Source organism: Lonchura striata, chromosome 2, assembly GCF_050655825.1.
Source record: "Lonchura striata isolate lonStrDom1 chromosome 2, ASM5065582v1, whole genome shotgun sequence".
Classification (NCBI taxonomy): domain Eukaryota; kingdom Metazoa; phylum Chordata; class Aves; order Passeriformes; family Estrildidae; genus Lonchura; species Lonchura striata.
In genome coordinates, this window is record NC_140704.1 from 135,351,295 (window position 1) to 135,376,804 (window position 25,510).

General features: G+C 34.9%; 1 protein-coding gene across 8 annotated transcripts in view; it reads left to right on the forward strand.

The window, feature by feature from the left end:
• Positions 1-25,510, forward strand: part of VPS13B (vacuolar protein sorting 13 homolog B) — a 434,872-nt gene that overhangs the window by 54,672 nt on the left and 354,690 nt on the right. For all 8 annotated transcript variants that reach the window (XM_021529420.3, XM_085573894.1, XM_021529419.3 and 5 more), the window contains exons 5-15: positions 1,630-1,797; positions 2,906-3,087; positions 5,860-6,034; positions 9,722-9,987; positions 12,578-12,673; positions 13,012-13,134; positions 15,202-15,339; positions 16,722-16,809; positions 21,553-21,744; positions 22,291-22,460; positions 24,992-25,186. In XM_021529420.3, the coding sequence (XP_021385095.3) occupies positions 1,630-1,797; positions 2,906-3,087; positions 5,860-6,034; positions 9,722-9,987; positions 12,578-12,673; positions 13,012-13,134; positions 15,202-15,339; positions 16,722-16,809; positions 21,553-21,744; positions 22,291-22,460; positions 24,992-25,186 (1,793 nt within the window). The remainder of the gene's footprint in view (positions 1-1,629; positions 1,798-2,905; positions 3,088-5,859; positions 6,035-9,721; positions 9,988-12,577; positions 12,674-13,011; positions 13,135-15,201; positions 15,340-16,721; positions 16,810-21,552; positions 21,745-22,290; positions 22,461-24,991; positions 25,187-25,510) is intronic.

The following is a 25,510-nucleotide window of genomic DNA, read 5'->3' on the forward strand; positions in this document are numbered from 1 at the left end:
CTGGCTATAATTTTATAGTTGCTAGTTAAATAGTCTGCAAAAATATTTTTATACTGAAATTAGGAAAAGGAGCTAAATGCTTTATGCTGCCTTCTATTTATGTACAGGCTGGTTTACATCACTCTAGTGGTGAATATGGGTCTCTTATGCCCCTTAATTATTAAAATAATACATCTGGTTTTCCGAGTTCATATAAACTAAAAATGTTGCCATTTGAAGGCATCAGAAAATCCTTAAAAACAAGTTATTCCACATATTTTTCAGTAGTTTTAGATTGATATACAGAAAAAGACAATTCAGATCATGTTAGAAATCTGACAGTACTAAGCTCTGAAAACATTGAATTTGATTGTATTTCTGGATTCCCTCTTTCTGGTCATTGAGGACTTTGAATCCTGAAAAAAGTATAAATGTGCTATGTCAGCTGGGCAAATTTTTAGTTGCGAAGCTCAAGAAAATCACTTATGTAATGGTAAAACTTTCCACATACTCTAAAGTGGAAAGTTATGTATGAGTGTGAAAAAGATCAATACCTAGAAAAAGCAGAGTAGAATGCAAGTAGCAACTTAAGTATTTTCCTAGTTATCTGACAATGTTTTGATGTTCATTTTAATTGTTAATTTGAATTAAAGTTATTGACATAAAGGAGTAATGCAAGCTTCAGAAAACTGCACTTGAAGCCAGTGGGTTTAAGCCTCTATCATTAGCTAGCTTTTTTCAGCACAGTCACCAAACTAGAACTCAATAGTGTCTATTAAACATATTTTTAGGTGTGTGTAATGTGATAAATTAGAAAACAGAGAAATTTTAGGGTTTGTAAAGCTTTTTTCTAGCACAAGTGAGTTGGGTCCACAGTTAGGTTCAGTGTACATGAAAGACACAAATATGGATTTCTTTACGATATTGTTAAAAATATGAATGTTTGCCACATACTGTGAATTCCCAGGTGAGATGATTTTTCCAATAACATTACATATAAAAACATGTAAATGGTAAAAAACTTGTAAATGGATTTGTTTCCAACAGGCTTCAGTGCAGGTGCTTACTATTTGGGTTGTTGACAGAAATTGGTTTTGATACACCTCACAGGGATCTTACTGAACAAGATGTGGATATATTAGGTTTTAGAATGAGAAAGTACCAGGTGTGTTAATGCTTAGTTAACTTATAAAAAAAATGAGGGAGCACCTAGGCATAATATATGCACACTGGAAAAGTAACTTAGCAGCTGGTGTTCACTTTTCGAAGCCTATTTCCGAATATGTCTGAAATAAAAAAGTAATTGTTAAAATTCTTTGTCTACAGTAATCCATAATGTTTTGTTTTCTTAATTAGTTTTAAAATTAATTAGTTTTGTATGCTCTATTGTAGTCATAGTTTTTAACAATTTTTTTTAATGGTATCTTGCATTTCTAGGATGCTGATTGACTTAACAACTACACAGAATGTCAAAGAGTTTTAAGTCATGTTAATTTTTGGGTAAAAATTGTACATAGTTTTTTTTTAATTTAAATTTTTTAAAAGACTTCAAGTTGAGAATAATAAATATATTGAAATAATAATTTTTTTTACTAAATAAATGAGTTGATCATGTCTTCCCTATTGCCAATAATTTGTTTTAATTTATAGGTTATGTTCAGAGTTTGATTAGGCGTGTTGTAAATAATGTCAACATTGTGATCAACAATCTCATCTTAAAGTATGTGGAGGATGATATTGTTCTCTCAGTCAATATCACTTCTGCAGAATGCTATACAGTGGATGAGTTTTGGGATCGAGCATTTATGGACATCTCTGGTGAGTATATATTTTTTGGTTTTATGTATCAATGTGGGGGCACTCTTAAATTCATACAGAAATTATTAAATCTCATAAAAAGGGCTTTTTTTTATCAGAAGTAGGGCAATTTATGTCTGTTTTGATTTCCAATCAGTTTTTTCTCTTGTCCTTACCTTAATTTTGATGAGCCAACTGTAATAATATAGACTGATTTATACTACAATCTTGTGTGATCACAGATATCCTCTGCTCATGCTTGCCATCCTGTGATGGTGTTTGAATTAGTGCTTGCTGCTGGCAGTGAGTGCTTAGGCAAGTTCTGTAAGTGAGCAGTAGCACATTAAGGCATTCCATTGCACTTGTTTGTGATGATCTTATAACCCTGAACAGGCTGGCAAGAGAGGCAGTAAAATGTGCTCACAGTAGTGATCACATCATACCAGTTGCATTTCACTTCACATTTTCAGGGGAAAAAGCCCCCAGCTTCTGATTCTTTATCTTGGTCTTCCGTGTTTGAATATTTCAGTCCTTGAATTGCCAGCACTCACCTGTAAGTCTAGGTGTTTTACTGACATTGGCTAGAGATGGAACTGGGGCACAGTAACTGTGCTAAGATCACACAGAAGATTTCAGGTGGAGTGTGGAATTCAATTAATGTTTTCCTGAACCTATTTTTTTGTTCTGGCTAAAATAATTACAAACTAACACAACAAAATCACAAAATATATTTCATGTTAAGATCCCTATAAAAGCTCTTGTTTCTTTTGGAAGATTCAAAAGAAAACTTTGGGTGATAATATGCAAAACTATTTATGTGAGAATAATGAGAATGATAGTAATAGTATTCTTCCACATGAAACAGTACTCTTTTATAGAAAGAGCCAAGTTACAGCAGAGAGGGTGAAAATTTTTATTGGGTGTAACTAATTTGTCATCACTTCCTATGCATTCAGCATAAAAAGCCTGACACAGGAAATGATCCTCTTCAGTCATATGAGCAAGTACTTTGATTTAAATAATGTGTAAAAAACTGTCATATATTGCTTTCTTCTAGTTAAGAACTTGTATGCACAACTTATTTCTTGTATGTAATATATTATTTTAACCTACACATTTCTTTTAAAAGCCACTGATCTGGTCCTGAGGAAGATGATCAACTTTTCTGACTGCACAGTATGTCTTGATAAGAGAAACGCTAGTGGTAAAATTGAATTTTACCAGGAACCTCTGCTGTACAAGTGTTCCTTCAGGACTCGTCTGCATTTTACTTATGATAACCTCAACTCCAAAATGCCATCAGTTATTAAAGTAGGTATCCAGAAAAATTATTTTTGCTACTCACTTGTGAAGTTTTGAGGTTTTTCAAAATATCCTTTAAAATTTTAAGTAAAATGAGAAGCTTATAAAGTTGTGTTTTGTTTAAGGATTTTTAATTTGTGTTTTGTTCAAATGATGCAGTTAGTTTATGTACCTAAATAAGGAGGTTATACTCTCTAATATTTTCATTTTTTCCTGGAGTTTAAAAAAACCCCACATTATTGTAAAGGGGAAAAGCAAGTGTGCAGATAAGTTGTTAAAAAAATCTGCAATGGTATACTTTTGAGTGTTTGTAATAAGATGGAAAGGATTTTTTTTGCCTTAAGTTATTGTTTCAAGTGTAGCTCCAACTCTTATGAATAACAAGAAACATCAGTGGGTTGACACTACAGTGAACCACATGAGATGGATTAGCAAGCCAAACTCAGCTCTTAGTGATCAGGGGCTTGTTATTGTTTTATTCTCTGTGGGTTATCAGGATGCAGTTTTTTAGAGACTGCTTAAAATATTTAGCCAATGATTGGAAATTGCTGTTTTTTCATAGAGCTGAAGCAAAAAGAACTGTTATTGATAAATGTAACAACTTCATTAATGGAATTAAATTTAATTTGAGGGTGCTAAAAACTTTTTAAAAGCCTCTGCTGCAAATGATATTGCTGCAGCTTCAGCACCCTGAAGGGTTGGTTACTGAAGGACAGTAGTTTTCCAGCTCAGGACAAAAGCCAGCAGTGCTCTATCTTTCCAAATCTGTGAGGTTCTTGCTAATGTGAACTTTAATACTATGTGTCATTAACTTACTAAAGCATGCCTGATTTTAAGTCTTGAGAGGAGGTTTCCAGGGCATGTGACATTTTGGTTTCTTTGTAAGGGCTAGGATACTTTTAATAACCTTCGTAATTTCAGTTACTATGTTCATTGCTAAGTTTTGGCTAAACTAATCTTAGGGAATTTTAATGGAGTTAAAACTTCTCAAAGGAGGACTGTTATTAAGTGCTTGGATATGTTTTTGTATGCTTTTGAATTGGGAACGCTCAGCTCCTACTTTTAGTTTTAGAATGAAAATAATGTATTTTGGTGGAGGTGACAAAACACATGTAAAATGATTAGAGTTGTGAGCTTTTTGTTGCTGTTCTTGTAAATTTAATAATGGGATGAGGCAACCATGAGGCAGATGAGCTGCAATGGACTGAGGATGTGAGTCCTGCCTCCACCTCTTTGTAGCAGCACTGACATTTGTCTGACCTCTCAGTAATCGAAATCCACTCACTGTGTTGACACTGTATTGGAAGCTAACTTGACACGAAGATTATAGTTTTCCTCCAGTTTTAGGGAGATGAGTCAATCTTCTGAGGGGCAGCTGAATTCCACTGACAGTGGAATTATATTCATTGCCTACAATGCTGCTTACTGTTCCTGTCTTCCACTAGGATATATGCTCTTTGTGTGTCTTTAAAGAGGCTTCTGGCAAAACAATCCTTTTATTTTTTTCCCTTACACATCTTAAGAGGTTTACTCCTTATCCATCCTGTTCTTCTGCACAGAAAAGGTTTGCTCTTAAGAACTTTAAATCAACTGGCCTTGGAAAATTAGTGTGCAAGGATTAATTTTTAATTTTCAAAATATATCTTAGGAGTTTACATGCTTTTTTCTTTCAGAGAACTAAAAATAGCATAATTCTGACAACTGACATATTTCATCTTGTCTGTGTAAACAGCTGATAGAATGTTACTACTCATTCTCTATGACTCGGGCTAAGACTTCATTAATTTGCACATAAGAAGGTATTAGCATGTATTTATACAAATACTGATTTTACCACTATAATATTATTTACCCATGGATGTGCTATACTGTTTGCAAAGTAATTTTTCATGGTTTTTGAATTGGATTACATTAAGGCCAACACTGATACATAATTACGTTTAATTTCCATTATTTTCACCTGCAGCATTTAGAAAGTTCACCTGGAGTTCAAAATACGTATAATGTTAGACAGTAGTTTTGGAAAATAATTTTATTTTATGCAGCTCTTACTTAATGAAAGGTACCTTTCTTATCTTGTTTGACTTTGATATAGAATGATCACATACTCAAAATATTTTTAAGTATTTACCTGTTTTACAGCTAAAATTTTTAAAGAAGAAAAAGTTTTCATGCCAACAATTTTATTCTTTGCAAAGCTTTCTTTCATTTAGTGAAAAGTGCCTTAACTGCATGTTTGAAACGGAATATTCAGACGAGCCAGTTTCCTGCACTGCAGTTGGAATTAATTCTTCCCCCCATTCTTGGACACTTGGAACAATGTTTGGAGAGGGAAGGAATCAAAATGAAGGACCTTGTATTTTCTAACCAATATATCTAGAGTTTATCTAGATACACTATCTAGATAGCTAGGTTATCTAGAGCATGCAGAAATTTTAAAGAACTCTATAATGAAAATAAAAGCTTAATTAGATGCTCTTACATCACTTAGATTTGAGAAAGTTCTTCAGCAGTAACTTTAAAAAATTACATAAATGTTTCTGTATATGTAAAAACATGTTACACTTCATTTTCCAGCTGAAGATCTCTTGTGTGACAACCCAAGTGAATGTTTTTGGTAGGCTTTGTTTGCAGCCCTCTGCTTTCTGTTGTATTGCAAATCTCATTTTTGGTAATATAATGCCCATACCAAATAAATACAGAGTTGTGTGGTTTAAAACTAAGCTTTATTGATGACAGATCTTTGTTATTATTTGTTTTTGTTCTCTTTTCATGTTATAGATTCACACATTAGTTGAAAGTTTGAAACTTTCAATCTCTGATCAGCAGCTTCCGATGTTTATACGTATAATGCAGCTTGGGATTGCTCTGTATTATGGAGAAATAGGCAACTTCAAAGATGGGGAAAGTGAAGATTTGATTTGTCACACTAAAGATACGTTGGGAAATATCACAGGTAAGTACAACTTTTCATTTGTAAGCAGAAATGTTAAAAGCATTAATTTCTTTGCTTTTTGCAAATGTAAACGTCCAAGTCTAGTTCTTGCCAAGTATCTTGTCAGTCTGCAGTTTGCTAGAGGCATTGTGCTGGGTAAGGATGCAGTGCTTGAACATGTTTAATGTTCTATAAGGAATTCTGATGGTCTTAATTAAATTGAGGTTAAATATGATCTAAGAAGACCATTTTGGAAGTTGTGGCACCATAGTTGTGACTTTGGATTTATCTGTCAATATATCATGCAGCAAGGCACCGTTCCATAAGCAAGTTTGAAACTGGGCACAGCCACATTTAAGCTAAATAAGAGAAAAGCCAAAGTGTGCTTTGTAATTTCTTTGAAGATGCTCAAATGAGAATAGATATATCAGAACCTGTTCTAAGCAAGGAAGTATTATTTTGCACCATTTCCCATAGTTCTGTCCTTTTACCTTGTCTGTTCTCAACTGCTTTTTATTTTCATATAACATGTATTCCTTCTTCTATATGATCTTTTGCGGTAGCTTAGTGCAACAGGATTTTTTCAGGAGCATTGCACTGATGAGGGGTGAGTTTTCTTTATCTTGGTATGATTGCTTCCCATCTGCTGCTTCTCAGGCATGTGGGGTGATTCTGTGCAGGGCCTGGAGTTGGACTCGATGATCCTTGTGGGTTCCTTCCAACTCAGCTTATTCTGTGATTCTGTGAATTTATTTAGAGATTTGTATTTTAATTTTAATCTCCTCAAGACAGAAGTTTCGGTTATCTTTGCAAGATTGTATTTGGATCTGGGGGAATGGGAAGAGAAATTTACCTCACCTAGAAAATTCTTGGAATTTAATTTGAAGGTGACATAGCTCTCTTCAGCTGGGCTTAAATGTAATACTACAGCAGTTTAAAGCTGTGCATAAACTATTAAATTAATTTTGTTCTGTTGAGGAAATATACCATTTTAATTTGCATTAAGAGACTAATTTTTTTTTTTAATTCTGTGTTGCAGTCTTTTCTGCCTTCTCTGGTTTCAGAGAAATAGATATATGATGGGTAAATGACAGCAGTGGAAAATTTTTTTTCCAAATTATATGGTCATATGTATTTGACTGAACTAGCTCCTTCAGAACACCAGACAGATGGCAATTGCTGGATGGCTAAGGTAGAGACGTAGAGGCAGTTTTAGAAGCCCATTTATATCTTTACTGCCAAATATTTTGGCCCACACAGGCTAAAATGGTCATGCCATTTATGCTTGTTTTCAGAGTCTTAGTTGTGAGTTTGTAATAGCTTATTTGGTTTATAGCAGACAAATTGTGAATAAGAAAATGCATTTCAATGTATACATTATTTAGTGACACAAGAATGAACATCTACATCTCTGTGTTTGAAGTGTGTACTAAGTTTCACTCATACAGTTTCATGGCTGATTCAATGAAATGAAAATTGATGCTATTGCCAGCAGGGATGCATTCCTTCCTTCTTCCTCTAGTGGCAGCACTTGTGTTCATGTAGCCGCAGGATAGGTTGGATCACCCCTACCTGGCTGAAAATGTATAGAGACGGATAAATAAAATAAATATTAAATAAATAAATAAATAAATATCAATAGAGTAATTTCCTGCTGGGTTAATTCGAGATTTTTGTTGCGAGATACCAGTTTCCAGACTCCTATTACAGATAAATATCTCAAATCCTTTAAAAGAAAAGAAATTTCTGAAACTTGATTTGAGCATGCAAACAGTGAGATGCAGTCACACTGCCATCTTGTAATATATATAAAATGTATTTCTTAACTGGAATTACTACCCTGCATTATGGAGCAAGACTGTTCTAGTGTGAACTCACTGTGAATGGCTAGAAAAAAATGGCTTTAGAAACCTGATGCAGGGTAACATTTTGTCCTTTAATGTATGTAAAACTGAGGTTTTGACTCTGTTTCACTATCCAGTACATTTACAGGTGATTAAGTGGTTATTGTAGTTACTTCAAAGCAAAGACTTTGTGTTTCCTAAGTAACATACTCCCCTTCTAATATTCATTGTTAAAAATGAATTTACATTGTATTTAAGTTTGTAGTGTTTAGAGGATGTTGTGTGTTGTTTATCAGGCTGATACTAATTTTTTCTGAAGTTCTGTGATTATATAGTGGCTGTAGCAGTTTTAATTTAGTGGTAGGAAATAGATACATTTTCCTATTGAAATTTCCTGTCTCACAGTGTATAGATAGAGGAGCTAGAGTTAAGTGGTGTTTATTTTAATGTTTTCCAAAAATTAAAAAATATGATAATCCAGACTATAACTTGGCATATTTTACTGTTGCCTCTGTGTACTTCAAAAAGGGATATGCTAAATGATGGCTGAAATTTATGGCCTGGTAGACCAAATGTTATGTATGACCCAGGTGCTACAGCTCCACCTCTTTTTCAGTTTTTGCCAGGCTTTCCACCATTTCTTTTGTGCTTGCCAATAGCAGTCTATGCTAAACTACTTGGGTCATGCTCAGTATCAGTTTCTTTCCTTCTACAGCTGGCAGTTCTTCCTCTTGGCTTTTTCCAAGATTTTGTGTACCTTTTCTGTATTTGCTGTGTGTCAAGATGTGCTTCTGGATTTAAATCTGATCCTTGAGACTTGTGTGAAGAGAGCAGACAGGGAGCTTGCACTGACTTTGTGGGAGGAGGTGCTCTTGCCTCTTTAAGCTTGTGCAGAGAATTATCAAGAGTGTTTTTTATTCCTCTTTTTTCTGTTGTATAGAGTAAAAGGCTAAAGACTAATAAGACTCAAGAGTAAAAGGTCTACAACTTCCAAAAATGCTATCTCTGAGTTTCAAAATATGTGAATAGAATTGAAGTATGCCTATTTCTGTTCTCAGTTAAATGATTCATTAAATATAACATTCACCTTCAGGAACAGTACTACATCCTGTACCACCTATAGTAATTCTGAAGTATTTAATAGCCCTTGTGAACCCGTAATAGTGGTGATGAAACCAGATAAAATCTATTTTGCTCTTTGTACATGCAGTACATTACCTACCTTTTTGGATCATGAGTCTTAGACTTGAATCTTTGGGGAAGTCCTTGGTTTGCTCTGCATGCTATCTCTATTGGTTTCCACAGATGACCAACATTTTGACTTTTGACTCACAGATGGTTACCGGCTTTTTTGAGCATAGATTAACTTGTATCTTTGAATATTTGAAAAGCTTAGTTTTAAACAAAGAAAGTCTTGGATCTGTCCTGCATTTACACTTTTTTGCATTAGACTGTTGTAACTGAACTACTTCTAAATTTAATTTTAAAATTGGAAACTATGAGATCATAATATCATTATTTAGTCAGATTTAATTTTACAGCTTTTGAAAGTCTTTAATGGAAGTAGTCTTGAAAACTTGTGGTATAGATGACAAGTTCTGGTCTCACTGCAGATGTATGATACTAAAACTATGGCAAAGACCCTTAATATTTTTTGGAGGAAAATGTTAATGAATTAAAGAAATGCTTGGAAACTCATATTTAGTAATTTAACATTTGTACTGATTTCCTATGATTATAAGTATCAGTGAATGCTGTGTGGAATACAGTACAAAATAAATTTCACATACCATAAATTTGAGTTTAATAAATAAAGTTTTAAGTATGGTTTATATGAAATTTAACTTGTTTTTTGTTTTAAAAGGCACAGAAGATGAAGCAAGCTCAGTAATGCAATATCCTACACAGTACATTAGTCAAGATCCTTATTTCCATCAAGATGATGACCAGCAACAAGGATGGGTTTCTTGGGCTTGGTCTTTTGTTCCTGCTATTGTGAGTTATGATGATGAAGAGAATGATTCTGGTGGAATTGGCGATGGAACAGCAGAACAGCAGAAGTCTCAGTCCCTCAAGGATCCTATTATTTCAGTTGGGTTTTACTGTACAAAGGCAACAGTGACTTTTAAGGTAAATATTTCTCTGTGTCATAAAGGATTCATTTGACTTATGAGGAAGTGCATAGCGATTTTCTGAGCATTAAAGTAATGTATGATTCAAGACAAATACTGTTGGTATTGTGAGGTATTGTTAAAGAATAACAAGAAATGTGAATGCTGAAAATTCCTCTTCCATCATACTGGACTGATAATGGCAATGTGAGTAGTTTTTGTTATTTGAGCTAGAATTTGAGTGTGAACTTTATAATGTTTAAAGGAAACCACTTAATTTACTTAGATTAATATTTTTTGATGGGAAAAAAGCCTGAAAGCTTTCTGTGAACTTTCGCTGCAGTATTCTATCCATCTAATGTTTAAACAACTACATTTTTCTTTATAAAAGCTCCTCTAATTTGGAACTAGGATTGGAGGAATTTTCAGAGACTATTTTTTTGACTATTGTATGTGAAAATACCAATTTAACTTGATAATTTTGAATTAATTTTCCATACATTGAAATTGTATTGGAGGAAAAAAAGATAAAGAGTATATATAGGCTGAGCTATAAGCAGGGTATGTAGAGAAAGATTTAATTTAAGTATTAGCTTTAAGCAAAGATGAAAATTGTTGCTGGCCTTCTCTCTAATATTTTGTAAGCTTGCAGAAGGGAATATGGAAATTCTGACTAAGATATTGTGATGTACTGATAGAAATTAAAAATTAAGGTATTGAATTAGCAGAATACCTGTAACGTGTCAAGCTATTTGCAAGCAATTCTATGTGCATAACTAGGCCAAGTGGCTCTTGGCTTTACAACTAAGCGTGTATTAAATCCAGGTCAGAACTTTACCACAGAGTAATTTAGGGTGATTTTTATGAATTTGAGCCTTTCAGATTAACTGCAAGACTTTTGTAACTCTCATACAAAAATTATGTGCCTGATTATACTCAGTACCATCAGGAGCTCCCTGTTCCTTTCTTGCCTGTTTGGATTGACATCTGTGCACAAGAATGTTTTATGGGGCTTTATGCCTAATATAGCTATTTTTATTTGGTGGTGTAGAAGAGCATTTAGCTGCTCAGCAACTGCCAGAAAGGGTGAGACAAGTGACTTTGGAAGCTGTAGATATTCTGTGGGGATGTTGATGTTTTAAGCCTTTACCGTCCTGAAAAATTTGAAGATATCAACAGAATTAAAGCGTTCAGTCATGTTCTTTTGTGTCAATCTGCTTCAGCTCTCATTAAAAGAGGCTAAAATTAAATAGTAACATTTTTTACCCTCCATTAATTATATCCCTGGGACACCACTTGAAATTTGAAACATGAACAAGCCACCAAAGTTCAAATATCTCATTTATCATGGCTCAGCATCTTCTTTTCACAATGTCATGCAGTAATAATTCTGTGCTCTTGTTCCTCATGCAAAAAAACTCATTAAAAATAATACTAACTTCTTTTTTGAACATGGGTTCTGCTAGAGAGGGTTTTCCTAATGCTTCATTTGCGAGTTCATGCATTTTATATTAGGAAATTATTAAAAACTACTCAAAATGTAACATTTTGCACTCTAGAAATTTTAAATGTGATGTATGATGCTAATATGGTGACAGGAGGAAAGCAGAATTCATTGTTCTGCTTGCATGCAAACAGTATATGGAATTAATTTGTGGTTCATATTTTGGTTAAAAAATAAGGTCAAGTTTCTGCATTAACATTTTGAATAGTTGATATCATTCCAGCTAAAAATCATGCCAAATTAAATGTACCATTTTCTAATAATGGTGAAAACTAGTCTTGTAATTTCTGAGTTCTTTTAATCAATTAATTGCTTTTCCTCTGCAATAATTGCACACAGGTGGAGGGTGAGCAGTGACTTTTTTCATCCAATTTTCTTGGACATTTGGATTTTAAATTTTAAATTGAAACAGCATCCATGTGTATCCAGTCTTGAAAACAAAGAGTGTGTAGATAGTCTTTTATAAAAATTAGAATTTGAAGTATTTTAGCTGTTTTACATAAACTAACTTATTTTTTTCATGCCAAATGTAATATATTCAATATAGTGTGCCTCTTCCCTTGTTTTTCTTAGCTGTAGGTTATATGCTTTTTACTCTGTGCATGTTCTCCCACTTTGAATTTTTACATCAAAATCATTCAAGAAATATAAATGCATGTTGTTCTTGATTGCCATGACATGAAACAAAAACGTGTATGGTTGTAATCAAAATATGTCTGTAATATTATAATGATATTTAATTATTTTTTAGAAGAATAAATAAAGTATTAATGGATTTTTACTACAGTTTATAAGCTTATTTGATATTAATAATGCAATTATGTATCTGTTTCATCTTTTCACACAGTTTCTTCTTAGATAAGCAAGCTGAAAATACTAGAGTGGATTTTAAATGTTCTGTTATAGCGTATTTCAAACGGAAGTTGAACATGAGCCATTATGGTATGGATAATGTGCTACAGCTGTTTAGTTGCACCTGTTTCCTGACAGTTGATGTATTTTTGCCCATAGTTTATTTTGTTTTTATCAGTCTGTCTATTAATAATCATACTGTCGTTTAATACTAATTCTGATTTTATAAGGTGTTTATCCTGTTGTTCTGCAGCTCACTGAAATGCAAGCTGAAAGTAGTTATTACAGCCCTCAGAAAGTAAAATCCAAAGAAGTTATATGCTGGGAGCAAGAAGGAACAACAGTTGAGGTAATTTTACATTGACAGGCTTTTTTGATACATTTTAAGTAATGTTCCAAATAGTTGTCGATAAAATATTTTTAAATTATTTAATTGCTGGACTTTTATATTCTGTCAAATTGTAAGTGTTTGATGTAATAATAATCATGTAGATAATAACTCTCTAAACTTCTGTGCTGTAGTGGTTGAGCACTATAGTAATCCCTTCCTTTCAAGTGCCCTGTATGATTGCTATTTATTAAAACTCTAAATATATAAACTAAGCATATTTTGCTTTATCCATCTTTATTGCTTGTGGAGTAGAAGGCTTAAAAATTAATCTTTTTTTTTTTCTTTTTCCTCACTAGGTCCTTATGAAAGGTGAACTTTTTTTTGATTGCCAAATAGGTTTTGTTGGTTGCCAAGCTATGTGCCTTAAAGGAATTATGGGAATTAAAGATTTTGAAGAAAATATGAATAGGAGTGATGAAGTGAGTATGTTGAAATACCAGTTGATTTTGAATAAGGAATTTTGTTATCCTTTATTAAAATCTCTGATTGCAAAAATTGGAAAGACTGCTGTTACCAGCTGTGATTTTTGTATATTACTGTGGTACAGAACTCAGTGCCCATTCCTTAGAGTTGAAAAAATGAATATCTCAGATTGAGAAGAGGCAGAACATAAGGCTTTTTAAAAATCTTTTTGGATAGTGACTCATTGTTGCCTTTGTGATTTTGTATAACAAATTAAAATATATTTGAAAATCTTTGACAGTACCAAAGACTGGAAGGGAAAAAATGGGAACACTGTATAGTGAAAATAATAGAAAGGTGGCACAAATACTGAATGAGTGTTTTACCTCACTTTTCAGTGAGATTGAGAGCAGTATGAAGTGAAGGAGTTAGACAGTATTAATTTTTGTATTTTAAATGGATGCAAATCCTCAGTTGCTTAAGACAAAATCAGGTGTCATTATGAACTACTTTAAAACTATTTAATGAAGGGTTACATGAAATTCTAAATTCAATAATGATGATTTTAGTTGAAGTGTAAATAGCGTTGTGCCCTAAAGTTTTGGAGAACAGTGACTATTATCTATGTTTAAGTAAAATCAAATAATACAGCCAAGAAGAGACCTGTTAATTTGATTCTAGTGCTCTGTGAAGTCTTGAAAAGTATTTTAAAGAGGAAACTTAAGAATATGAAAGAAAATACTAAGTGCCTGTATTTATGTCAAATATCTCCTAATCTGGGAAATTGTCTACTGTATTATGATAGATATGATGGGGAGGCTTCTTATCTTTTCCCCATCTCAGGAAAGAGAGCATCATGGCTTGGCACCCATCTCAGGTGTTTGCGTGTGCAGAGCAGAAAACAAGAAAATTCATGACACAGTTGCTGAGTATGACATTGTTGGGATTTTAGGGATGCAGTGGGACACAGCACATGACTGGTTTGCTGTTTTGGATACACACAGGCTTTTCCAGAAGGAGAGGCTGGGGAGGAAAGGATGAGACAACTGTAAAAATGCTGTACTGGTCCTGTTAAGGACAAGGAAGATGTGGTTGGGGATGTGAGGGTGGACAGCCACCTTGACTGGGGCAACTGAGATTGGCAGGTATAAAATCTTGAGAGAATTGACGATTTTTAGACTGAGTGGGTGAGTGAATAAGAGAACTTCACAGAATCATAAAATAGTCTGTGTTGGAATGGACCCAGAAAAAAACATCAACTCTCCACCAACAACTGTGGCATTATTAGCCGCATGCCCTGATCAACTGAGATAATTTCCTTCAAGTTAGTTAATAAGGGATATTTGGGGTTTTATTTTTACTCATTTTTTCTGCCACTCTCTCTTCCAGGATTTACGAAAGTATCTGCTTTATGACAGTGGTGATGATACTGCTTGTCTGTTGTCTGTGTACTGCTGTGGTTGTGGAATTGGTCCTTTCATAAAGGTTCTGGATCTGCCTGTGATTGAGAATAGATAGTTGGAAAAAATCTCCTAAATACCTTTTTTGGATTAATAACACTTGTTAGGAAAGTTATATTGATTTCAGAAGAGTAGAAGTCTGTGAGGAGGCACATTAAAATCTAGATGAATAAAGAATGCTAACATAGAATGAGGTCATACATGGAAATAACTGATTGACTTAAAGAGGATTGATACAGCATCTGAAAGGATTGGGCAGCTATAGATGGAGTGTGCAGTGACAAGTTTGTGCATACTGAAGAGGACTGGGGCAGGATTTGGAATGATGATGATCTGAGATTATTTGCTGTTAAAATGTAATTAATATATTCTGTATCATGAGTATAATATTAATTGGTTCAGGCAATTTTTATTGATTTGAAAATGGGGAAGGAGTAGCCAGGAACTTCTGTTATACAGATGAAATTAATTTCATTGTTTCATCTTCATTCATAATGCAACATGCTCTTGAGGGTTACTACTCTGTGTGTGTCATATTTGTATTATGACAGAATTGAAAGTGCTCTGTTAACTTGACTGTTTTTTTTTTTCTTCCCCTGCCTCACTTTCTATGGCTTCATGAAGGAGGCTTGCTTCTTTAGTTGTGGAGAAACTTTGAGCATGAAAGGAATGACATACCTTACCAATTCGCTATTTGATTACAGAAGTCCAGAAAATAATAGTATTCGTGCAGAATTTATTTTGGATTCAGCTCATCATAAGGTCAGAGAATTATATTTTTCTTATAAAAAGATTTCCAATGCTCTCTAATGGATTTTGTACAATTAGATCTGTGTATTATTAGGGGACTGAATTCTCTTTACTTTTACATATTTAACTGAATATTACTTTGCAGCTGGCAAAATAAAAAAAGTAAATCTGTTTGTGTCAACAAAAAGACACCCACAAAAACCAAGCCAAAAAAAGAGCCAAACTGAAAAAACATGTCCAAAAGAAACCTCAAACTCCCCTCCTGCCCCAAAAACTGAATTAATGTCATAGTTTCCAAAAACAGTAACCACAGAACATTTTAAGAGGAAAACAGACATATGAGAGAACGCTAGCAAAAGTCAAGCTTTACCAGCATGTGTTTTAAACCCAAACAGTAAGTAGTCTATGGTCTTCAAACTAAGAAGTGCTGTCAGATTTGGACAGTATTAATTTTATTGTTTACAGTCTGTATTGGTCTACTTACAGAAAATTTTGTGAATTCTGCCTTTTGTGGAGACAAATTTTCAGTCAGCTCTAGTCTCTGTTGTTGTAAATTGTTCAGTAAAACTTTATTCCCTGGTTGTCTGCCATTATTAAAGATTTGGTTGCAGTGACCAAGGTGGTCCTTTCCAGGTGTGTTCATAGGTGGAGATCTGTGCTGTTTATTGTACAAGTAAGCTATTTACAGTTTTGAAAGGTATCTAATTTCCTTTTAATTTAAATTGAACTATTTTCACCTTTTTAGTACTATTGTTGAAGTGTAACCCCGAAGAACCACATGAAAAAAATGAGTTTAGTAAAATCACAAGTATTTTATAGTCAGACTTTTCCCATAGTGAGTTTTAAGCTTTACTCTATCCTTGGGCTGTCTTCAATGCTTTCACAAGTTGCCCATTTTTTTTGGCAAGAGTGGAAGCAAATTTGCTGTGTGATGTATTAAATTATGTATGAATCCCAGTGTTGGCATAAAGTCTTGATATGTTTCCTACTGTTGAAAGATAAAACCATAATATTCCTTGAATAGCAAAGCCAAATTGAATGAGCTGAGTTTTCAGTGTATTTAATTAGGTTGATGTGTTGCATGCAAGAGGTCAAATGAAGAATATTTACTTGATTAAAGGTACTAATTGACTAGATGTTATTGATGATCTTGTCAGCATGTCCACAGGAATTATGGATGTGCATTTGTGTGGCCTCAAATGGAAGTTACATTACCTATCAGAAGGGTGAATTCTTTGTGATAACCTCTGTCCTTTGCTTTGATAAGCCTTTCCCTGTGTTGATGCACAAATCCAAACATGAATATATCTCTCTAATACCAGTCTATCAGTTGGTAATCTCAAGATTCTTTTCCTTATACAACATTTTCTTTGTTTGCTTTGCTTTATTGGTAGGAGACATACACAGAGATAGCTGGAATGCAGAGGTTTGGGGCTTTCTACATGGATTACTTGTATACAATGGAAAGCACCAGTGGCAAAGGTACCATTTTTCCTGTGTTTACCCTGATAAATAATAGAAACAAAGACTTTTCATGCCCAGATGGTCCTTGACCAACTGTCCTCTAACTTACCTTAGATTTACCATCAGGATCATCATTAAAATGCTTTCATTTTCATTGATGTCTTTCAGAGGTCAGTTGTTTTGGTTAGCTGTTGATTGTTGGTGTTCTTTTTTTATTTTTCTTTTCCTGCATAAGTAATCATAATGATATTTTTTATAGCCAGTTGCTAAACTGAAAGTAATTTTCTTGTAGCAGTGATGGAGTTCATAAAGTATAATGTCTTTTTTTAAAGTTGTTTTTATTGACATAATATTAAAAATATCTTGAGAACTCTGGGTGAAGAATGAGATTGATCATATACTTGGCATAGAAGATGAAAAGGACTGTTGTTTTTCTTCTATGAAGAAAAATGCAAGGATGCAAGAAAGTGTGAAGTTCTTTAAATATATCTAAACAATTAGATGAGCAAATATTAGCCTAAACCATGTGCACATAGATATTGGCAAATTCTAAATAGTTTTTGTTATTTCTCAGTTCTTTTCTAAGTCTGAGAAGTGGATTTGATGAAGTAAATATATCTACTTTTTTGAGTGTCACAAAAGCTGGGACAAAGGAGTTATCCTATCAGCAAGTAATATGTTTATATTTTTTCACAGATATTCTTATCATTGATTGTGTTATAATTTCCTCTTCACTCCTCAGAACAGTGTCATGTCATCTATAGCTGCTGTTCTGCAGTTTTATTGTCAAATAAATACTTTTTTCTTCCTCATCTGTGTATTTATTATTGTGAGTACTTTTTCTCTGGATATCTGCAGGGAACTTCTTGTGATTTTGTGGCTGAGCATTTATCTGTCCTTGCTACTTAGTCCAACTCATCTGGGGTGTTTTTTTTTTTTTTGTTTCTATTTCTGTGTAAGAGAAATTACAACTCCTAATGTCCATCTTTGTTTTCTGGACATGGTGGACATTAAGTCTAAAAGGAGTAGGAAAGAAACTTTGTTTCCTTAGAGATGCATCATGAAATGTTTACAAAAATAACTGAATGATCCTATTGCCCTCAGCAGTAGAGGCATCCACCAGGAAATTTAACAGTTCTTTCCTGACTCTGAGGCTTTTCTCTGTACCATGTGAGTGATGTGAAGCTCTGAAAATTTACAATTAAGTCAAACTTCTACTGCAGACTTCTTCTGGTTTTACTAACGATATAAATGTTTAATTACACATTGAACTCGTAGTAGAGAAGTTGAAAACATTGGGTAAGCCTTATCTCCTTTTTGAATCTTAGTGTAGAAATTTAAATATGCACAGACTATGTGCATTATGAAGGAAAATTGATTTTGTGGAATATTTTTTCTTGTTTCTGTGAATGCATAAGGAATGTTATTATCATATCTCTTCCTGACTTTTAACTAATGCTTTTCAGAAATTACTGAACTCAGAAACGCTTTCTTATTTTCCTCAGTGTCAGGCTATTGTATTTTCTGATTACATTTTTCCCTCCTTAGGTTCTCTTTTTTTCCTACCAGGAGGATTTCTCATAGACTTGGCTTCTCTTTTCTCCATCAGTCACTAGGAAAACACCTCACAAAATGTAGCTTGGCTTTCTATCAAGTGTTACTGTGTGCTTTTATTCGAGTATTACTCCTTTAATTTCAGGAACCTGGCTATGTAACATAGGGGAATAATTAATTTTTAAATAGTTTAAATGGTTGTTGTTTTTCTAGGGTCAAGAACTTAAAATCTTAAATTTTCAAATGGTTTTATTCATCAGAAAAGCAAATAACTAGCTTTCTGATAGTTATTTTGTAGCTATTTTTTCCATATTGTGGGTTAAATCCAGAGTTGTTAAATAGAATGTAAACAAATAGGTGCAAAATATTTATTTAAGATGAAGGTATAAATACCTTAAACTTTGAAAAAATACAAATCCGCTTTATTTTTGATTTGTTGTTTCTGTGAAAGTTTATATTTTACTATTTTTTATTTTGGTATAACTGTTTTTAGTTACAACTACTGCACCCCGCATACCATAAAAAAATGAACCAAACTTAAGTTATAAGAGGAAGTTACTGTGATTGTAAGATTTTTATCTGTCTAGGCAATTTTGGTTTGACACATTCTTTGCACCTTTAACCTTTCCTGAAGCATAGGATTACTGATTAAACCACAAGTGCCTGCTGGATAACATTAACCCTCAGGAGTTTCATCTGTCACTTACAGAAGTGCATTAATCAATTTCAGTATTTTGAATGAAAGCAAGATAGTCATGCACAGTAGTCTTATTTAGACATTTTGTCTGTCTTCCCCTTCCTTTATTTTTCTGGTTTTTTGCTTTGTATTTCAGTGCAGAACAATTTCTCTGAAACTTTAGGTAGCCTGTCAGTTCCCTGATTGCTGATTTACATGACCTACAGACCTAGCAGGGTGTGCTGTTGAAGTTACCTTTTGTTTGTAATGTGTACCTCTCTACCTTGCTGGCAAGTTTATGCAGCACTTATTTTGATATTTGAGGTTGATTAGAATTAGACTGTTCTGTAGAACCAATAGATTTTCTCCCTTTTCTGTTTGCATTTAGATGGAATTAAAGGGAACTGTTCCAAAAAGTGTTTTGTATTAATTCTGTCACTTAGATATATTATTCACATAGATACAATATATACAAGCAAGTGTGATTTTTCCTCTTTGAAAAGGCAGGCTTTTACTACTTCTGGCCTTATTATTTTTTATGTGGTGGAATGGTTTTTTACACTCTTTAGTAGTGTTCATCTGAACTGAGTATTGTGTAGAATTGGAAGGATAAAAGTATGTATGTTAACTGCCTATAAAATAAATGCAGAAGTCAGTATGCTTGGTTTTAAAAATATATTTTAGGATTCATTCAAAAGATTGTAATTCAGTTTCAGCTAACGATTTCAGTAGGTTTTATAAGGTAGTATCCTTCTGTCCTTTTATCTTTCTTTTATTGTTCTTTTTCTTCTCAGAAAAACAACAAACCAAGGGAAGTAGAGGCTATAAATGCTCTCACTATCAACTTCTGTTAGGCTTTTAAGGATAGAGTTAATTCTTCTTCTGAGTGTGTGAGCCTGTAAAGGCCTGCAGAGCATTATGCCAGCTGCGCATCAAATTCAACATAGTCTCAGTTTATTTGATGACCTTTTTCCTCCCCAGTGCTTAGAAGCAGCAGTATTTTATGGAGTATGATTTAAACATAAAGGGAAAAAAACCCCTATCCTTGCTTCCTTTTCCACCAAGCTCAACTTCCCTCAATATAAAGACTGTTTTGAATGAGTGCAGTTAAAAAGAGTACAGTAAAGGAGAGACAAAAGGGTGAATAACTGGGTTCCTCTTGGGCAACCAGAAATCATAGAGTTGATAAGGTTGGAAAAGAGCTCTTTAAGTCATTGAGTCCAACATTAACCCAGCATTGCCATGTTCACCACTAAACTGTGTCTCCAGGTGCCATATTCATACATTTTTGAACACTTCCACGCACTGTGGTTACAATGCTTACCTTGACACGTTGTGCTTGTAGCCAATTTCAGTGAAAAAATTTTTCTCAATATGCAATCTAAACCTCCCGTGGTACAACTTGAGGCCTCTCATCCTGTAGCTTCTCACTTGGGAGAAGAAGCTGACCTCCTGTCCTTGCTACACCCTCCTTCCAGGTAGATCTAGTGAGCAATAAGGTCTTCCCTCAGCTCCTTTTCTCCAGGCTGAACAACCCCAGCTCCCTCAGTTCCTCAGAAGTATTGTGCTCCAGGCCCATCACCAGCTCCATTTTCCTTCTAGGAACCATTTAATCCTCATGCTTATTTTGTCAGAGTATTCACTTATGTTATGGTCAGCAAGATCTTTAATGTTTAGTGCTTCTGTCAAAGCAATGAAGACACTGTCAAAGTGATGATCTTAGGAAAAAATCAGACTGAAGTTCTGCAAGCTAAAAATGTTAGAGGGATAGGGCTATATTTTTACACAAATGCCATATGTGACAGGAAGACTTGAGCTTCTGAAATCTGTGTGATTTAATTGAAGAATTTCTATTAAGTATGTTTAGAGAAATAGTCATGCTGTTTGGTAGTCTGCATACACTGAATGTGTGATTTTGGTCTATCTTATTACTCTACTTTACTAAACTACTCTTTTATTTCTGTTGGCTCTTTAAAAAAACAGTCTGAGACCTAATCATTAAAGAAACTTTCTTGCTGCCCATACATCAGAGAATGGTGGTAAATGTGAATGGAAGGAAGGGTTTATCTTAGTTTTCAGTCTGGTTCTCCCAGTCTTGTCATGGCAGCTAACCTTTCAATGGCCCAGATTTGTCATGTCTCTGCAGCACATATTTTTCTCGATTACTGGGGATACATCTCTTTGTGACAAGCTGTAGAAAGGTTTGAACACCATGGCTGTCATTGATACACAGCTTTAAGCTGCCATAGAAGTTTAGACACAAATTTGAGAGCTACAAAGTTCATGGAAGACTTCCTCAGTTGTACTCTTCTTGGAGTCAAGGCGGAAATTTGCCCTGTTTGCTCTGCATTTACCAGAAGTAATTTTGTTAAAACCTGTTAAACCAGTCATTGTACATTTGTGTGCTTGCATAGTTGTATTTTTCTATATATTTATTAAGTCTTTGATCACAATATTTGCAACAGAAGTAGCTGATAAAATATGTTACTATGTCCAGTTGTTTAGTGTAACTTTTATAAAATTTGTTGTAGTTTCTGGGAATCAGCAAGACCTTTCTTCAGTAAAGAGTGAAGATTTTGGAAATGTTCAGGAGATGTCTACAAAAAGCCTCATTGTGGGTCCACTCAATCTTCGACTGGATAGCAGCGCAGTGCACCGCATCATGAAAATGATAGTTTGTGCTCTGGAGCATGAGTATGAGCCATACAGTAAAACAAAACCAGGTTTGCTCCTATTGCATATACAAATATACAGAATTATGCCAGACTACATTTTGTACTTTCAAAGGTACAGCTTTCAAATAGTTCTTATGAATCTGAAGAGCAAAACATAAAATACAGGTAAATTAATCACAATATCACCATCAGTGTTGGATGTACTTCTGAGATAATTTCAGATACTTTGAAAGTAATTTGTTTTGATCACAAGCCTCATATTGAGTAAGAATAGCTTACTTAATTTTCTGCTCTAGCTTAATTTTGGAGTCTTAGAGAAGAAGGTATTCCTACTGGTATTTATTAGTTCGAAATAATAGTTATATAGGATGAAAATGCATGGAAATAAGTTATGGTAGACTGTTAAGATGAGTTTCTTAGAGCAACACAGATTTCAAGTAAGGAAAATCAGTTAGTATTGCATTTAGCGTTAGGTAGAAGCAGTGTGAAATAACATTATTAACTATGAAGAGGCAGGGGGTAAGCTTAGGCATTTCTGAAACATGAGCTGTAGGGCACATTTAATGAAACATATGTAATCTTCATTTATTGTAGATATTATGGATGGAAGTAGAACTATGCCAAGCTCAGAAGAAGTAACATCACTGGAGGAATACATTCCCACTAGACTTACAACGTTCACTGTTCTTAAGTGTACAATTATAATCCCTGTGGCAGAATTCAATTTACTAGACCACTTGTTGCCCATAATCATGGGTGAGAAGGTATGTATGCACAGATAATGATCCAGTTCTTTATATCAGCATGTGCTGTTTGATATAAATTTTCTTATTGGCCCATTATTCCACATGCTGGATGTATCACTGATGTATTCTGGATTAGTTTGATGCCTATGACCTTAACCTCAGATACCTAAAATGAGCAGCATCTGACTAGTTAGACTTGGAAACTGAAGGTGTTATGTATGGATAGGAAAATACTTATGAATAAAAAAGATTTTAAAGCATCAAGCAAATGAAAAAGCAGTAGCTTTGATCTTTTGATCAGAAGAGTACCTATTCTGCAGGTCTTCATAATCTTGGTCAAGTATGAAGTCTTATAAAGTCTTTTAATACCGTGGCTCAGTAGAGATGACATAGATTTTAATAGCCAGCTCTGTGTGTGCCAGTTCTAGACAGGATGTCAGCAGGACTTGGGCATTTAACTGTTGAATGACTAGCTCAGAGAGACAGAAATTTCCTGATAGCCTTAATTTGTTTTATCTTTTGGTTATGTGTAGAATAATGCCAACAAAAGACTATTATACCGGTTTTATTCTTATAGGTCTCCTTCAATGTGCAAAGTTGAGATACTGTAAGGGTAAATCTGTGGCTTGTAGTGAAGACTTGCAATAGATTTTATCTCTTGTGCCAGAGGCAGGAAGGTGTATGGATAAGGGAGGGAGTGGGAAGTAAAGCAGAGAGGTTTTTTCCTTTTTAGCACTTTTTAATGCATTGCACTGAGTAGTGCAGTGGGTTGTGGAGCTTTCCACCTTATGGACATGGGCAGACGGTATTTTTATAATGGGAGAACAGTCCTGTGTTTGCTGTAGGTTTGAGGTAAAAAAACGAATTCCATTGAATTTTTGGTTGATGTAGTCATTACTTGGAGTCTCAATTTACATTTCTTGAATGAAGCCAAGTGTATTTAAAATAATGATTTTGAATTTTATATTGAAAATCATATATACATCAACTTATTATCCTATTTTGATGCATATTGAACAAATTCTTTAGATTTGTAGTGTAATTTGAATTGAAGGATGTTTGGAGGTGTTCTCCAGGAGTTCAGCATCCTATCCAAAGCAGGAGTCAGTTGCTCTAGGAGTTGTTCTGTCAAGTGCTGAATAAGCATCTCCTCTGTCTTGCTCTTCTCTGTACCCTCCCAGTAGGTTGCAGTAGACAGGAGTAGGATTCTTCTCTGGCCTTCTCCAGACTGAAAGCCTTCAGTTGTCTCTGTTTCTCCTAAAACAGAGCTCATGTGCTCCATCCCCACAGTCACTTTGTTTAGCAAACTTACTTTGCTAAGCCCAGGTCCAACCTGTGCTGGGGTGCAGTACTCCATTTTAATGGATACTATGAAAAATTGACTTGGATGTCTAAAATTGTGGTATTTATTTTGTATGGAATGGCATCTTCTTTTGCTGAGATAGCTGGCATGACTGAACACGTAAAAGATGACAGTTTAAAGACTAGATCAGCATGAGATAAGTATTATGGTGATAGTGCTTTGGAGTGATAAAAAGATAAACAAAGATTTTATGACTTTGCATATTCTTGTACTGGGTTGACCTCAGCCAGCTGCCAGATGCTTACCCAGCTGTTCTCACTCCGCCTCCTCAAAAGAGCAGTGGGGGAGAGAATGGGATGGGTCAGGGTAGAGGGGGAGATTGCTTACCAGTTACCAGTATGAGCAAAACAAACTTGACTTGGGGCAATTAATTTCACTTACTGCTAGGAATCCAAACAACTTATATCCCCTATGCCCTTTTTTCCCTCAGACTCAATTTCACTCCTTCATTCCCTGACTCTTCTATCTCACACCCCTTAACAGAGGGGGAAGGATAATGGAAGATGGGTGTCAGTCTGTAACAGCTGAGCTCTGCATTCCCTCATTCTCCCACTGTTCTGCCTTAGTACAAGTCCTTCAGGCAGTTTGCAGTCCTTGAGGGAGAATCTGCTCCAGTATGGGCTCTTATCAAGGCTGCAGTGCCTCTCAGGGCATATCCACCTGCTCCAGCATGGGCTGCAGTATTGTCTCTTTTGTGGGCTGCAAGAGAAGCTCTGCTTTGGTGTCTTGAGCACTCCTGCTCCTTCTCTGACCTTCTTTTTCATGTTGCTGTTTCTCACTTATTCTCAGAGTCTTTGCAGCCTGTGTGGTGTTTTTGCCCATTCTGAAATGTGCTTGCACAGAGGTGCCCTCAGCTTGGCTGAGGAGCTCAGCTGAGCCCTGTGGTGGGGCTGTCACAGCACTGGTGAACCTGGCCCAGGAGAGCCCCTGGTGTCCCTTCACAGAAGCTGCCCCTGTACCACCAGCACCTGGACACCTGCACCTAAGACAGTTCTAGATAAAAAGTTGATTATTTTAAACATCAAAGAAAATATTTTGGAAAGATTTGAGGATTTGTAGTATAATGCTGTGGTATCTATAAATAGTTTATTTCATGTAGATTTTCTTGCATGTTTAGGTAAGAACATAGCAATATGATAAATAAGACATCTAAATTATTACATACTTTTTTTCCTCCCTGCCCTAGAACTTAAGTGGGCTGTTAAATGCTGCAAGTTTCCAGCCCCTGCGGCCATTACCTTCCATCCGAATTTTGGTGGACAAGGTTAACCTGGAGCACTCAGTGCCAATGTACGCTGAGCAGCTGGTGCACGTGGTCAGCAGCCTCGGCCAGCCGTCCGACAACCTGCTTCATTACTGCTACTCACACTGCTATCTGAAGGTGAGTGAGGGCTTGAGATGTGTGCTGAGAAGATCATGCATGTTTAGTTAATCCAAAGTGCTAGCAGGTTTCCTATAAGGATGTTTCAGCTAATCTGAAAGGCCATAGAGTAAACACATTTGACAGAATGTTGTTGTTTGGGACTGCTGCTTCTGACTTGAGCCAAGTGTTTTGTAATATGCTCTGCACACTTCATAGGAGGAAAATGCAAACTGAAGCCCCAAGGTCCTTGTGACAAGATAGAGTTAAAATGATGGAGAAAGAAACCTTTTTCCTCATCTGAGATAATGCTCCTATGGTTTGTAGATTGCTGTAAAATTACAA